At 30.4% G+C, this 14,754-nt stretch overlaps 1 protein-coding gene across 1 annotated transcript; it reads right to left on the bottom strand.

Annotated features, from left to right (window-relative positions):
- LOC123905721 (expansin-A10-like) lies at positions 1–2,794 on the bottom strand. The gene is made up of 4 exons (XM_045955427.1): positions 2,551–2,794; positions 2,270–2,410; positions 1,385–1,673; positions 1–716 (listed from the first exon to the last, which is right to left on the bottom strand). Exons 2-4 carry the CDS (start codon positions 2,403–2,405, stop codon positions 407–409), a joined length of 735 nt encoding a protein of 244 aa, XP_045811383.1. The 5' UTR covers positions 2,406–2,410; positions 2,551–2,794; the 3' UTR covers positions 1–406.
- Between the last annotated feature and the right edge of the window lie 11,960 nt (positions 2,795–14,754).

Raw genomic sequence — 14,754 nt, 5'->3', positions numbered from 1 at the left:
TATTTCAAAACTAAGTACCCTTGAGATTTAGCATATATTATGGAAACAATTCCTTTTGAAAAAAAGGAAGAAAAAAAATAAAACAATATAAATCAACACATATTACATGGACTAAACCATCTTAGTTGCGCCAAATATTGCCACGCACACGAACACAATACTGACATAAACACATAAATACCGGTAATAATTTAAAATATAGACGTGGTTGAATATAACTATATATGTCGGGTGTGATCATATCAATGTCCCATACCAACATTTGTTAGATATTGGACACACCGCCGACACATGTCAAATACTCGACTATCTTCAATATGAGATGTCGGTGCTGCATAGATTGATACATCTACACTATTCAACTATGGCTTAGCATTTTTTTTAATGTATGCATTTAAAGGGTTGGTTAGTAGAGGAACTGTCTTCCAGTGTAGGTTTGTCCAAAGGACCAACTAGGTGGGGCAACATTAAATGACACAATACTATGACCATTACCAGTGGTGACTACAAATGAAAGACTTTGTCCATTTAAGTAAGAGTTGCTCTGCCAATTTTGTCCCCAATTTCTTGACATGGCTTGCCATCTTGTCCTTGAACCTTTGATGGCTACAGAATGAACATCACCAGCACCTCCAACATTGGTCACAAGGACTAAGTTGAAATATGAATGACCATTGATTGTGAACCTTATTCCACCTCTTCTTCTACATGCTACCCTTTAATCACAAACCATATATTCATAAAGAAAAAAAAAATATTAGCTTCAAAGCCAAACATGTAGTAAAAGATTAATGATATTGGCAAAAATTACAATTGCACACTCATTTTGTAAGATCTTATTGTAAATTCTTTTTAAACTAAAAAATCTAAATTGTGTATCAACTAGATGTATGCAATCTTACACTATAAGTGAAGATGTTGTTTTTAGAATTTTAACTTATGACCTATGAAGCACTGACACGACTCTGACAATGTCAACACCAATAACAATTTGAATAAAATAGAATCATTGAATATAACCACATATGTCGTTGTTATATTTCGGTGTCAGACATTTCTTAAATCTGAAGTGTCAATGCTACATAGTTTGTGGCCTCAAGTCACATGGAAACAACCGTATTATTAATGTGCCGGGACCTATGGAGCACGAACACAGACACGGACACTGACACGTCGACACCGATAATAATTTGAAAAAATGACATAATTCAGTGTAATCATAAGTGTCGGTATCGTGTCGATGTCCGAAAAGTATAAGGACATTTTAGATGGGGTTTGAGAAAATGACATAACAGATGGGATTTGAAGAGGGTAGATGTATGCAATCTTTAGTACCTTACATGTTATTAATGATAAAGGAAATAAATTGAGAACATTAAATTACCTTCTATAAACAACAGGAACAATACCAGCTTTATATTGAGCAATGTGTTGGAAAACAGGTTGAGAGAGATCAAAATGGTGATTGGGAGGGTCACACCAACCACCAGGTGGACAGAAATTAGTGGCAGTAACAACAATGGAGCCAGGGAGACACCATTTTGGATCATTTGCACATTTAATTTCATAGCATGAACCACAACTCAAACCATTGTTGAATAATGCAGTGCTAAGTGCTGCTGTATTAGTCCCATAACCTTGACTATACAAGTTTCCATATCCACATGCCCCACCTGAAATTTTGAGATTTTTGTTATATACCCATTATAGTATAGAACCTAAAGTACATAACTTTACCAAAAATATTTGTTAATTAATTATCAGATATGTGTTACATACAGTGTTTTAAAAACCGAACTGAATTGGACAGTAGCTAAACCATGAACTAGTATTTACTATAGTTTGATTATTTTACTAGTTCGATCACGGTTTTTCCTGGTTAAAGCAGTTTAAGGCAATTCAACCATGATCGAGAAGTCTCTCCGGTTCAATTTTCGGTTTTTAATTGGTTACATATCCACAAAGTATAGCTAGAACCTAAAGCACATAACTTAGACAAAAAAAATTCTGTTAGCTACTCAAATTGCGGTTGCAACTGCAATATAAAGAATTTTGAGGTCTCTTGCAACTGCATGCAACCACAATTTTGACTATATCATCCGCATTTTACCGTAATATAAAGATTCGCAACATAACCGTAACTTAAAATCATGGCTATGTTTATGCAAACATTAATTTCATGCATAAATATGACGCAGAACAGAAGCGTGAAGAAAAAGCAAGCGTTAATCCTATTATAGAACACCATAGACATGTGCCAGAAGCATACCCATTGTGCCAGAAGCATCACTGCCACCATAGAAGGTTGCATGAGCATTAATCCAACCCCAATTGTTTCCATAACCATAAACATGTGAAATCATGGAGAACATAATTCCAAGAACAAGAAAGCTTTGATGAGACATTTTTCCTGCATAAATGCAACAGAAGAGCATTTCAGACAAAAAATCATCAATGTATAGTAAATTATGCAGTAACTATATATAAATAATTGAATTAAAGACAACATAAAGAAAAAATATGAAGACATAAAGGAAGAGAATTAATTACAAGAAGGTGAAAGATTGAAATGAGTTTTTGCATTGTTTTGGGGGAATTGGAGTTGGAATAAATAGAGAGAGGTCAGTCAACATCAAAGCTGACAGAATTGGGACCATGCAAATGCAGAAAAAATGTGAGGGAGTTAGAGGCTTTGGAACTATGATTTATGGAAACTGTGCTTTTCAATATGGTTCAAGACATTTACTATTTTACCATATGATAGTACAAATTAAATTATGAGTCAAATGGAATCATTGTGAGGTTTGAGGAATACTTACATATAGTCTAAATTGTTTCCTCAGAACTTTTGTCATTTTATAATTTTAATTTCAAATTCACATGATGGCGGCTGACGGAGGTTGGTCTAGATAGTAAAGGATAATCGGCGTTGTCGATGATAAGAATTCGTTGGTGGATAATATACAAGTATTTTTGTTAGTGTTATTTGAGCATTTGTGTTCTTGATAGTCTCGCGGAATTTGGTGAGGCTCGGAAATCCAATTGCTTAAAACAAATTATGAAAAACAAAATTGTCACAATAATTTTTTTTTGTTAAATAGTATAGAAATTTCAATGCATCCTTAAGGTGGATAATTGGGATCGTCAGAATTCGAAATCGGGACTCTATATATATATATAATGTAATGTCCTAAGCTAAGCATTGCAATTTTTTAAACTATTTTATCTCATTCATCATCAAATATACATTTCCTCCCAAATGGATAACTCTCCATAAATCTCATTTAAAAGATTTATAATACCAACTTGCCGAACATCATATTAATTATATGGAGTTTCTTTGCAACATCAAGATTCAAATCTAAAATTTGTCCCTCTAAGAAACATGCAATTGTGATTGAAAACGACAATGTATTAAAACAATGACATAGACTATGGTGCTAAGATGATACAAATATGTGTAAGAGGGCCACCATAGAATAGTATGCAACATGCATAAGTCCCTTCTTAGAAAGCAAACTGAGTTGTTAATGGTGCAATCATATGGATATCAATCCCATCATAATAATTCTATAGATAATATTGAAAATAATTAGTACATATGCTTCTCTAAAATTGTATAATTAACCAAACAGATGACATCCTAAGCTGGCAACCATGCAAGAATATTTAGCCATTAAATTAAACATGTGGTATTTAATCACATATGCATCCACAATACCTACTTAGTTATAGGGTTTTTTCTAGTCCTCTCGTTGTCAAGAGAAGGGGCACCAATATTTCAGAGTTCGGCCACGAGATAAGTAAAATTTGGTCAAGAATTATTTTCATAGGAATCAAACTCAAATTCTCCCAAAAGATTCATCCTGGGGGGAAGCTTATTAACTATTTGAGTCCATTTTTTTTTACTTTCACCACCAGTTTAATCTAGTTCGGGGGTTAGTTATGGCATCCATCCCCTCTGGATTGCAGTTGCGGGAAATCGAACTGTGATCTCCTATCAAGTTCAGCGTCAATCACCGTTGAACCAACTAGTTTACTTAGTTATAGGTTTCATTAATGATTAAAATATTAATTTTTGTTTATATTAATCATGGTATCATTTGATTTGTTATCTAGTGTGCATAATTAATAGACACGGTTTAAAAATTGAAGAGGAGCAAGAACACTCTCTTTTGACACTTATTTTTTTTATCGGATGAAATCACACACTTTAGAATTGGAAATGGGTTCACATAATTGAATGTTGGAGAAAAAAATTAAAAAGAGTGTGTTTTTAACATTTCTCAAAATTGAATTACCAATAAAAATAAATGTCACACACTTGCACCTCTTTTTTTGATTTTTTTTGAAAAAAAGTTACCAATAAAAATTAGGGATGAAAAAAAAAAATTTGTCTCAAGTTGTTTCTCTAAGGGTCCGTTTGATCTGCAAAATATAAAAACTGGACAGAACAGTACAAGACAGAACAGCACAAGACAAACGTTTAAGGTATTGAACAAACTTTGTGTTGTACGATGTTTGATGGACAAAAGGTTATTTTGGTATTTTAGACAACTTGTGCTAAGGACAAAAAGTTGTCCCGTGATTCTGTGGGGGACAAGAATTTCAAGTTTTGTCCTGTCCCTTGGCCCCCAGTTTGTCCAGTACCAAGAACAGTTTTAAAAATCAAACACAGTACAACAGAAGTTGTCCTGTTCAGTCCCTTATTTTTTAGCAGATCAAACGCACCCTAGTGTTAGAGACATCAAAGCTAAAATTGATTTCATTTTGTATGTTTATAATTTTCATATATACATAATACAACTTTTCCTAGTAGTATAAAAACTTCATTTTGCTTAAAAAAAACAAACTTCATTTATCATACATTTTTAACATCCTCTTATTTTATCCATCATTATGCTATATGTAATCTATATATTATTTGGACCTCTCTAAGATTTCTTACTACAATTTATCAAAAGTGGATCATTTTTCTTTTAATTAAGGATTTTTCTTTTAATTAAGCATTTTTCTTTATAGTCTTAAAGATTTAATGATATTTATTCATAGTTAAGATTTACTCTACGATTAAGTCACCGACAAGTACTTACCAAGTCACAAATTTTTTTTTTTGAAACATACAAGTCACAATTTTAAGAATATGAAATTCTATTTAAAATTCCCAATGTCACATAGTTTCAATTTTAGACAAAAGGGGTTATAATTATAATTGAAATACTTAGGATGAGAAACATCATCGATGTGACCATACTGCATATTTGCTATGCTTGATATGTACTATATAAAAAGTATTTTTTTTTTTTACAAAAAAGAGGGCAAGGCCCAAAAAGATTATTTTTTATTTATTTAAAAACCAAAAAAATGGCCATAAGAGGTCCGTTTTTTTTTTTAATAAGCAAAATTGAGCTATAAGAAATAGAAGGTGTGCTTAACTCTTACAATTCGAACTTGAAGTAGATGTAATTAGATGCTCTGGATGCATCTTCTTCTTTTTTAACGAAAAAAATATATTCATTCATTCAAATTGGCAAAGTACATCAATCGAAATCATTACATATTCAAATTCGCTAAAAACTAATTAAAAAGATGAATATGCGAACAAGCTCACAACATCTGAGTTAATAGCATGAAACGGCTCAATGTCTACAAATATGACAAAACCTACAATTGTTATAATAAAATCCAAGTGTCCGGAATAGTCATGCCTCCGGATCTGCAACGTCGACGGCTCTAAAATCATTGAATCTACTCTGAATTTGGATTGAAACAAATCTGCAAATTTAAACAAAACAAACACTGTATAAAGACAGGACAAACACTATATGAAGACGGGATAACAAACAACTCCGCACTAAGGCCGGACAAACGAAGAAATCACAAAGGAAAAACTCAAATGAAACCTAAATTTATGTGTAAATCACTTATTGAATTGAAAAAAAATAAAAAACAATCAAGAGGGGTGATTTCGGATCAATCAAAATTGATCCTAAATCACCCATCTTTAATGGATGAACCGAGAAAAAAACAAAAGAAGAATTAGGGTTAGTAGAGTGTGGCTGGCAGCTGAGTGTGCTCTGGATGCAACTTAATGGATCGTTACACTAATAAATAAAAAAAACAAAGGAAGATTTATTCTCTAATCGACCTAATAAACCAAAACCGAAAAATATATATTATGTAATCAACTATAGATTGCAAAATAGTGAGCGAAACCTAACATAAAATTTGAAAGAATTCTTTTTTTTTTTAAGTCAAAAAATTAATTAAGCCAAAAAAATTTTCAATAACTAAGCCAACTAGTTTTGCTAATATGAAACGTATGAGATTTTCTTTTGTCATCCTACTCATTTATTCGCACGCTCAAAGAATTTAGAAAAATACTTATGTCCGTTGTTTAGGTAGTGAAACACCCTACCAACTTTGTTTTTTATAACGTCTGCTATTTAAATAGCGGGAGACATTTCTCAAAAAAATTTCATTTTTATAATATCCGCTATTTAAGTAGCGGAAATGTATAAATAAAAACACGCATGACGAGCGAGAAATAGGTAGCGTGTCAGAAAAATATCTCAACGTCTTTTTCATTAAAGGAAAGAAAATGATAATGATCACTAATCTAGTAATCTTATAACTTTCTTTAAAGCTAAGGCTTTTGCTTCACTGGTCTGGGCAATGACCCGGTACATTATGTGGCACTACTTGTTGTCACAAAAAAGAACTTCGACATAATCCATATTTAAATTTAAGATGAAAAATTCCAAATAAAAAGAAATATTAATTTTATACAAGAAAATACTATTCTTTAAATATTAATATTTAATGATGGATTATATAAAGAAAATAAAATTTATACCGTGTTTTAAAAAAAATAATTAAAACTTTGTATTAGTTTTTTTTTTCACATGATGTAAATAATGCAGTGTCGGACCGCCTACTATATAAGAGAAGGGACGCCGGCTGTTACACTCGTGGTTTTGGTACATTTTTTTTTTGTATTAGTCCTCTTTTTCTTGGTGAAGGAGTCCATAAAATAAAGTTTTTGTCAAAGATTGCTCCAATTAGGATTCAAACTCAGATTCTTCCTAACAATTTATCCTTAACTGAGCTCATTAATCACTTGAATTCAATAATTTCATTGGTTTAAGTACCACAATGAACTTTCTTTTTTACTCGGTGACACTTCTAACTGACTAACTTCCCTTGCTAAATCAAACTGAATCTCTTTTGATCCAAACCATTGTGTATTCTAGTTACTTTACTTTTTGGGTTGGCATACATGAATGTAACAAATTAATTAGGTGTTCTGGCTTTTCGGAGAGCCTACATTGGGGGAAATTAGTACATTGGATTAAGAACAGCGACACAAATAAATTTGGATACAACATCTTCGTCTAAAACCTTAAGACATTTAAGTATATGTTTCTTCTCAATTAAATATTGCTCAACATTTACTCTTTCATCCAATAGACCAATATGTGACTTTTTAACTTACACTTGATACATCGATTTTCTTTCTCTCAAGTGTGAGACTCTCTGCACATTCGATCCAGCATCACCAACCACTAATTGCTCCGTCGTCAAGTCTAATTGGATTAATACCACTATTGATACTTTCAATGGTGTCTGGACTCTGGAGTGAATCAACACATTGAATTAAATACATCTTTACTCGTGAATTTAGACGTCACATCTTTATACACAATTTTAATGTATTAAAAGATATATGTGTCTTTTAACTTAAATGTTGTTCGACATCTACTATTTCATCCAATACTAAACTTTTTTTTTGTCAAGTAGACTAGTGGCTAGAAATTTCATCCTTAAGATAAATAAATGGGATTATCGAAGTTCAAACCCAAATCCCTTACATATATAATGCAATGTCCTGCCAATTGAGACAATACTAAACTTTTAATTTACACATATACATCAACACCATGTTATGTGTAGTCACGTACAAATGATTTATTATTAAGTGCATTGGTTCATAAATCAATTATTCATTAATATTTTTACTGCATACATCAATCTTAGCTATTCATTCATTAAGATGCTAAATAAGCAAAGTAGTGATGTTCATTTTGTCGGTAGAGTTGCAATGAATTTTCTAAAATTTTAGCATAATGTAGGGTCAGTTAAGACAATTCTGGGTATTTTTTCACATGGGAAGAACAAGGATACTTTTTTTTTTCTTTTGAAAAATATATGAACAAGGACACTTAGCCCTACCACCTGGACATAATTCGTTGCAACATCATTTTCGACGTTTCTAAGTTGTAAGGAACACATGGTTTGTGCAAAAACGCATTAAAGTTGAGATCGATTGGTATTAGGGTATAGGATATAGGCTATCCTAGAGTTGCTTATATCCTAATCTACGTCATAATAATTTAGTTAAAGCATGACTTTTTTTTTCTTCAAATAGGCAAAAAAAAAAATGTAGATTTTCTGGAAGTGTATAATCATGTCTAGTTTACCGGTGAGTTTGAAAAAATCACAAGGAATTACTATAACTACAAAATTTACATTTTTGGGTGCAAAAGAATTACTGTACCCCATGATTTCATCAACCTAATCAAACATGCACTATTTATATCATTTTCTATACGATCTTGGTAACGAGTATCAATTACAAAAATTTATTATTTAAGGTGTTTAAAGAGTAGCATTTTCCTATATTAAATAGTTATAATCTCGTTTTATAACTAAAGTTGTGAGTCTTTGTGAGCTTAGTCTTAAAATCGATAGCGGAAACCTGATAACATGTGGCCCAGCGGATTGTGGAGAGATTTCTATACCAATTTAAAATTGAGTTTTTGGGCCTAACTCAACCTTACAAAACCGACTTGGAAGGTGAGGATTGTCCTCACTTATAAACACACATTTAGGTCATCCCGCAACCGATGTGAGACTTTTTAACACTTAGTTTAATTACATTTTATATGAAAGAGTCGAAGTTTGAACTCTGAACATCCATAAATTCACCATTATAAAAAAAAATCCATATAAAATTTATAGCCATTAAATTTGACAAAACAAAAAACTAAAGTTTTGTTATATATATTAAATTTTTCTATCAAGTACAAATTTGTACATGTTAATTGAAATTCAAAATAGTAAATTTATATTGGATTTGTGTTGCATATAGTCACAAGGTTGTGGAATATGCAAGGTCGTTAAGACCACGGCCTTAGGCCTATGAGAAAATGATTTTTTATTTTATATATATATATATATATATATATATATATATATTAGTATATTATTGCATAGAAACAAAAATTAAAGGTTGACTAATTAGTAATTAATTGGTGCACAATTTACATACTAATTGGGGATTTGGCAAATATAAAAAGTGAAGTGCTTGATAAAAAAAAGTGAAGTCATGTGTGCTTAGCAACTTATGAGCTTCAAATTTTTGAAATTTTTTAAAGAATGAATATTTGGTATGATGTAATTAAAGATATATCTATAGATTATTTAAGAGGGTTTATCACTTATTTAAAATTTATAGGGAAGTGGATTTGCATTAGCTTTTGAGTCCACCAAAAAATTTGGTCATTGAAATGGACATAACGACAAAATTTCGTGAAAAAGCTAAAAAATTAATAATTTATTTAATATCAATTTTTAAAAAACAAATCGCTAAACGCCCTGAAACCTTGTATAGTTATGCTACAACTAGGTCGTCTAATTGATAAGATGTAAAAGTTCAAATTTTAAAGCCACTAGGTTTGATATAGTGGTGAGGGGTTTTGGTAGTACGCTATAGGTTATGGGTTCGATCTTCAGCTCATTATAAACAAAAAAAATCCAAATTTTAATCCTAAAATTTAAATTTAACTAATTAAAATTTAAGGCCGGATTAGATATGTTGGATGCATGCAATTAAACGGCATTCGATTCAAATCCGTATTTTGATCTCTATATTTCACATCTTAGTATATCATAAATAGAATTTAACCTCATTTTCCTAATTAGCTCTTTGGTCAATATATCTCATTTTATTTGATTTGATTCAATAGTGAATTTTATTAATCCAACAGTAAAACCTTGTGCACGGTACAAGATGAACTCACTTATACACTATAAAATTGACCTATATGTCTCACTACTATAGGCTAAAGATACATTTTGGATAATTTATTTAAAAAAGTAACATAAAATAAAATTTTAATTAGATTAATATGTAGTGTAATAAGTTGTTTTAATCATTTATATTTTATTTAGTTTTTCAATTTTATTTCCAATGTGATATCATGTTCATGAGAGGATCATGTATGTATTATTATGTGTTAAAATATTGGTTTGTTTCAAAAAAATATTGATTCGAGTCATGTCACACTACTCCTTTTTGTTGAGAATGTGTAATTCATAACTGATCTTACATGTTTGTTAGTTAGTTTTGATCAATTGAAAGTTGGTTAAAACAGTTTTTAGATAGTTAGTTAGTTAGCTAAACTACCAAGTTAGTTAGGAGTTAGTTTCTAGGCCAAATAGTTTGTTACTTGTATCTTAAGTAACACATATAAATACACGTATGTGTATCACTTGTAATATACTTTTTACTTGGCCCATTGGTGGATGAATAAAAATTTGTTTTTTGCTTAGTCTTTTATCTTCTTCCACCTCACAAAACCACAACTCTGTTTTCATTCATCACAGTTTTCTGAAAACTGTGAACTTGTGCTCATATGTGCCTTGAGCCTATGCACTGTGTGTATGTGCTTTGATGCTTTTGTTGCGCCAACACTTTTATATACACCTTTACATCATCAATATTAAGGAGTTTGAATAAGTACATGCATAGGGATTTACAAGTTTAATTATAGATTACAAAATAACTTATTGACAAATAAAATTATACAACCGACATTTTTATTTATACAACCAGCTTTATGTAAGGCAGATAATACATACATGTGTTTCTTAAGCATGTGACCGATATATAGTTTGATTTATATATATATATATATATATATATATATATATATATATATATATTGAATGGTGTCAATCTCACAAAAAAATCTTTTTTAGTACAAATTACTCGTTAAGAAATATTAATTTAAAGAAAATAAGTTTACAAAGTGTATTAAATTAAAAGTAAGCTAATAAAAAAACATTGAGTTCATGAGTAGTTAATGAACTCTCCAGGACAAATTATTTTAAAGAACTTGAATTTTACTTATTTCACAATCGAACTCTAAATTATCAAGATTCCCATCTCCTGAGAACTAAAAAATTAATAAAAAAAGTTAAAAGTAAACTATCAAATCAAATCAATCCAATTCATCAACACAAATAGTAATTTTATGACATAATTAGACTAACAAATAGTAGATTTAATGTCATTAATTATCAAAATTCTTTTTTTTTTTTTTGATAACTTTTTTCTTTGTTGCTTCCCGCAAGTTGATCTCTCAAATCACATTACTTTTCCGTAAATCTAAGTCGGTAAATTTTTTTTACAAACAGTTCAATGATAACAAAAATAAATGAAGGGCATAGATTGTCATCGTAAAATCTCGGATTTTTATTTAAGATTTTTTCTTAAATTATTCGCAAAAATAAATTAATAAATCAAGAGAATTATTAAAAACAATATATATAATTTTGGGGCGTTACGGTCCTTAGATTTCCCCTGTAGAATATGCTGGGGAGACAATTAGGGATGGCAACGGGTGCCCATGGGTGCGGGTTTGACACTTACCAAACCCATACTCGAAATCATCACCCAAACCCAAACCCAAACCCAAAGGTTGTTCGGGTGGAAAAACAACACCCACGCCCACACCCATTGGGTTCGGGTTTTTTCCACCCAAACCCAAACCCGCAGCACATTTGAAAATAATTTGCAAATTTAAGAAATTAAATTCCAACATAGACTTTGAATTAAACTACAACTAAAATTAAGGTCTTTCAAGGAAATTCAAACATAGACTTTCAAGAAATTACAACATAGACTTTTAAGAAATTAAATTACAAATAAAATTAAGGTCTTCCAAGAAAATTGAGGGAGACTATGGGGGTAATTAGGTAATTATAAAATATTTCGGGTGGGTGTATGGGTTTCGGGTGTGGGTTTGACTGATACCAAACTCACACCCATATTATTGGGTGTCACCCGAACCCAAACCCAAACCCAGTCAAATCGGGTTTCGCCCGTTGACTTGGGTTTGAGTTCGGGTGGGTCTCTCGGGTTTGGGTTTTTTTGCCATCCCTAGAGACAATCCAACCTAAAAAAGGATTCTCCACCGTCACATGATGTCTAGTGAAACTTACACCATCAAACTTTAATTTAATGGTGGATATAAACACACATGCACAATTCATGTCTTATCAATGAAAAATTCCAGCACGATGTATAATATAGGTTAGATTTGTTCCCAATAATTAGTTGAGATTTTTTCATTGAAGTCAAGTATCCTTTAATGAAACATTGCTCACACGAAAGAGAGAACATATCTTGTGGACTAGATTGTGTGGGGCTCAATGTTTGTTGTATATGTGTCTTATTACCAATGGCCATGACTCTACGAATAATATCCAAGTAAATTTGTAAAAGAATCTTATATATTAACGTCTATAATAATATTGTGGAATTTTGAAAAAATTTCTTGAAGAATATAAAATGCATGTAAATTATTTTATTCCACAATAACAATCCTTGCAAAACAAAAATTAGAATCCATGTCAATTTCACATTTGAAAAGTCTCGTACACTAAAATTCAAGTTCAACTTGTTTATTTCATTTGATTTATCTTCGGCATTCATTTCAATCCACTGTGATTCGTTTGTTGTAGTTTTTGAGTTTAATCATAGTTTTTATTCACATTTTAGGTTAGTAATGTGTTTAGAGTCATAACTTGATTCAAGGTCGAGAGCAGGCCAAAAGAATGTGATTTAATATTTGTTTGTGAGGGTTGCACGAGGGTCAAGCATATTAAGGTTATCAATGGATTTTTTATGTGAAAAAACCAAACATATTAAGATAGAGAAGAACCTCTTTCATCAAAGAGGCAAGAGTAAAGATAGGACATGAAAATATGTTAATGTTGTAGATCAACCTAATCCCTAATACTTAATTGAGTAACATATAGTGTAGGCTTAAGCACAACAGATATTTGAATATGCATAAAAAAAAAAAAAATTAAAAGATATATATTAATCTAAATCAATTTTTTTCTATTAACCTAATAGCCATCACATAGACAAATAAATGAGGAGGGGGAAGGGGTGTCGTAGGTTCAAACCCACACTGATGTCCCAATAGCTCTAATCACTGCACTTAACAATTTTCTAAAATAAAATAAAATAATTAACTAGTAACCAAAAAGTCAAAATCTACATTGGGGATTAATAATGAGTAGTACTGACCTAAGTTAAGAAATTGTAAGTTTATAAACAAAAATTGATGTGATAGTATATGAGCTTGAGTTGATTTCATATATTTGTCTAATATTCATTGTGTGGTGATGTTTGATAACATACATGCATATTTCATGATATTGATAGTAAGTAGTTTATTATCATCGATGTTTTTCACTTCAATATAATGATTCTAACGGGTAATTTAGGACTTGAATTAAATCTTTCATAAGTTTTTCAGTTAACAGGTTTACGGTTAGTTTGAACTTGTAATGTTTAGTGACTTTTTCGAGTAAAACTAATCTAAAGTGTTATGAGTTGAAAAGGGAAAATGCATCAAAGTAAATTGAGTTTTATACATCAATTGAGATTTACAGTCATATGCGGATGTGTTTATGTTTTAGACAATATATTTTCTTTCTTGGAAAAAAACTTCCTAAAACAGCTAAAGATTCCTCTATTTATAAAGATTCCTTAATTTATAAGAAAAGTTGAAAACTTGAGTAACCGTCTTCGATCTTTGCATGTATGCCACGTGTAGGATAGCTATCCTTTCAAAAATGTTCACTCAAATCTTCATTTGTTGTTTGAATTTCAATTTTTGGTGGAAAAACTCCTTCTCTAGCGCGTTTGTCATTTGTTTTTCGAATTCCCATCAAAGTATTTCAAACTCATATTATTGAACTATGTACATTTCAAAATCTAGCTAATTTTCAAATCTCTTGTAAAATGTTACATATAAAATATGTATAGTGAAAGTCAAAATTTGTATTGTTATAAACAATTATAAAAAAGACTCATTTTCCTTGCTCTAAAAATATTTATCGTCCTCATTTCTTTTACCTTTGCAAAATTACAGTATCAAAGTTTTTTTTTTATGAAACAATGTAATACTAATAGGCATCACCACACCACCCAATTCAATCCCAACCAATAAACTTTTTTTTTTTAAATAATCCTAACAAACAATTAAAAACAATTGGCCAGACTATTATAACTTTTTTTAAAAAATAATTTTATAGTGTATCAATTTTTTTGTTACATTTTTTTAAAAAGTTTCAAATGAAACACTGAGCTTCTCATAAAAAAATTATTTTAAACATTTTATCATTTTGTTATAACAATTTTTGATAATGAAATTCCAAAGAATCTCTAAAATAAGAAGTTATTTTAAATAGCTTCTCAAAAACCATGTTTGAGAGATATCATTTTAAACATTTGATTTTTATGTCAGATTACTCTATTAATTTATAACAAATGAGTTCGAAATAACTTTTACTATTTTTAATTAAGTTCTCATAAAAATCATTTTTAAAAATACAAAGTAAAAATCGATTTTTTATAAAACTAAAACAAATAGGCAGATAAACTCCATGTGA

The sequence above is a fragment of the Trifolium pratense genome, linkage group LG2, assembly GCF_020283565.1.
Source record: "Trifolium pratense cultivar HEN17-A07 linkage group LG2, ARS_RC_1.1, whole genome shotgun sequence".
Taxonomy (NCBI): Eukaryota; Viridiplantae; Streptophyta; class Magnoliopsida; order Fabales; family Fabaceae; genus Trifolium; species Trifolium pratense.
Note: the sequence above shows the minus strand (reverse complement) of the source record. Positions and strands in the feature narration are given on the sequence as shown.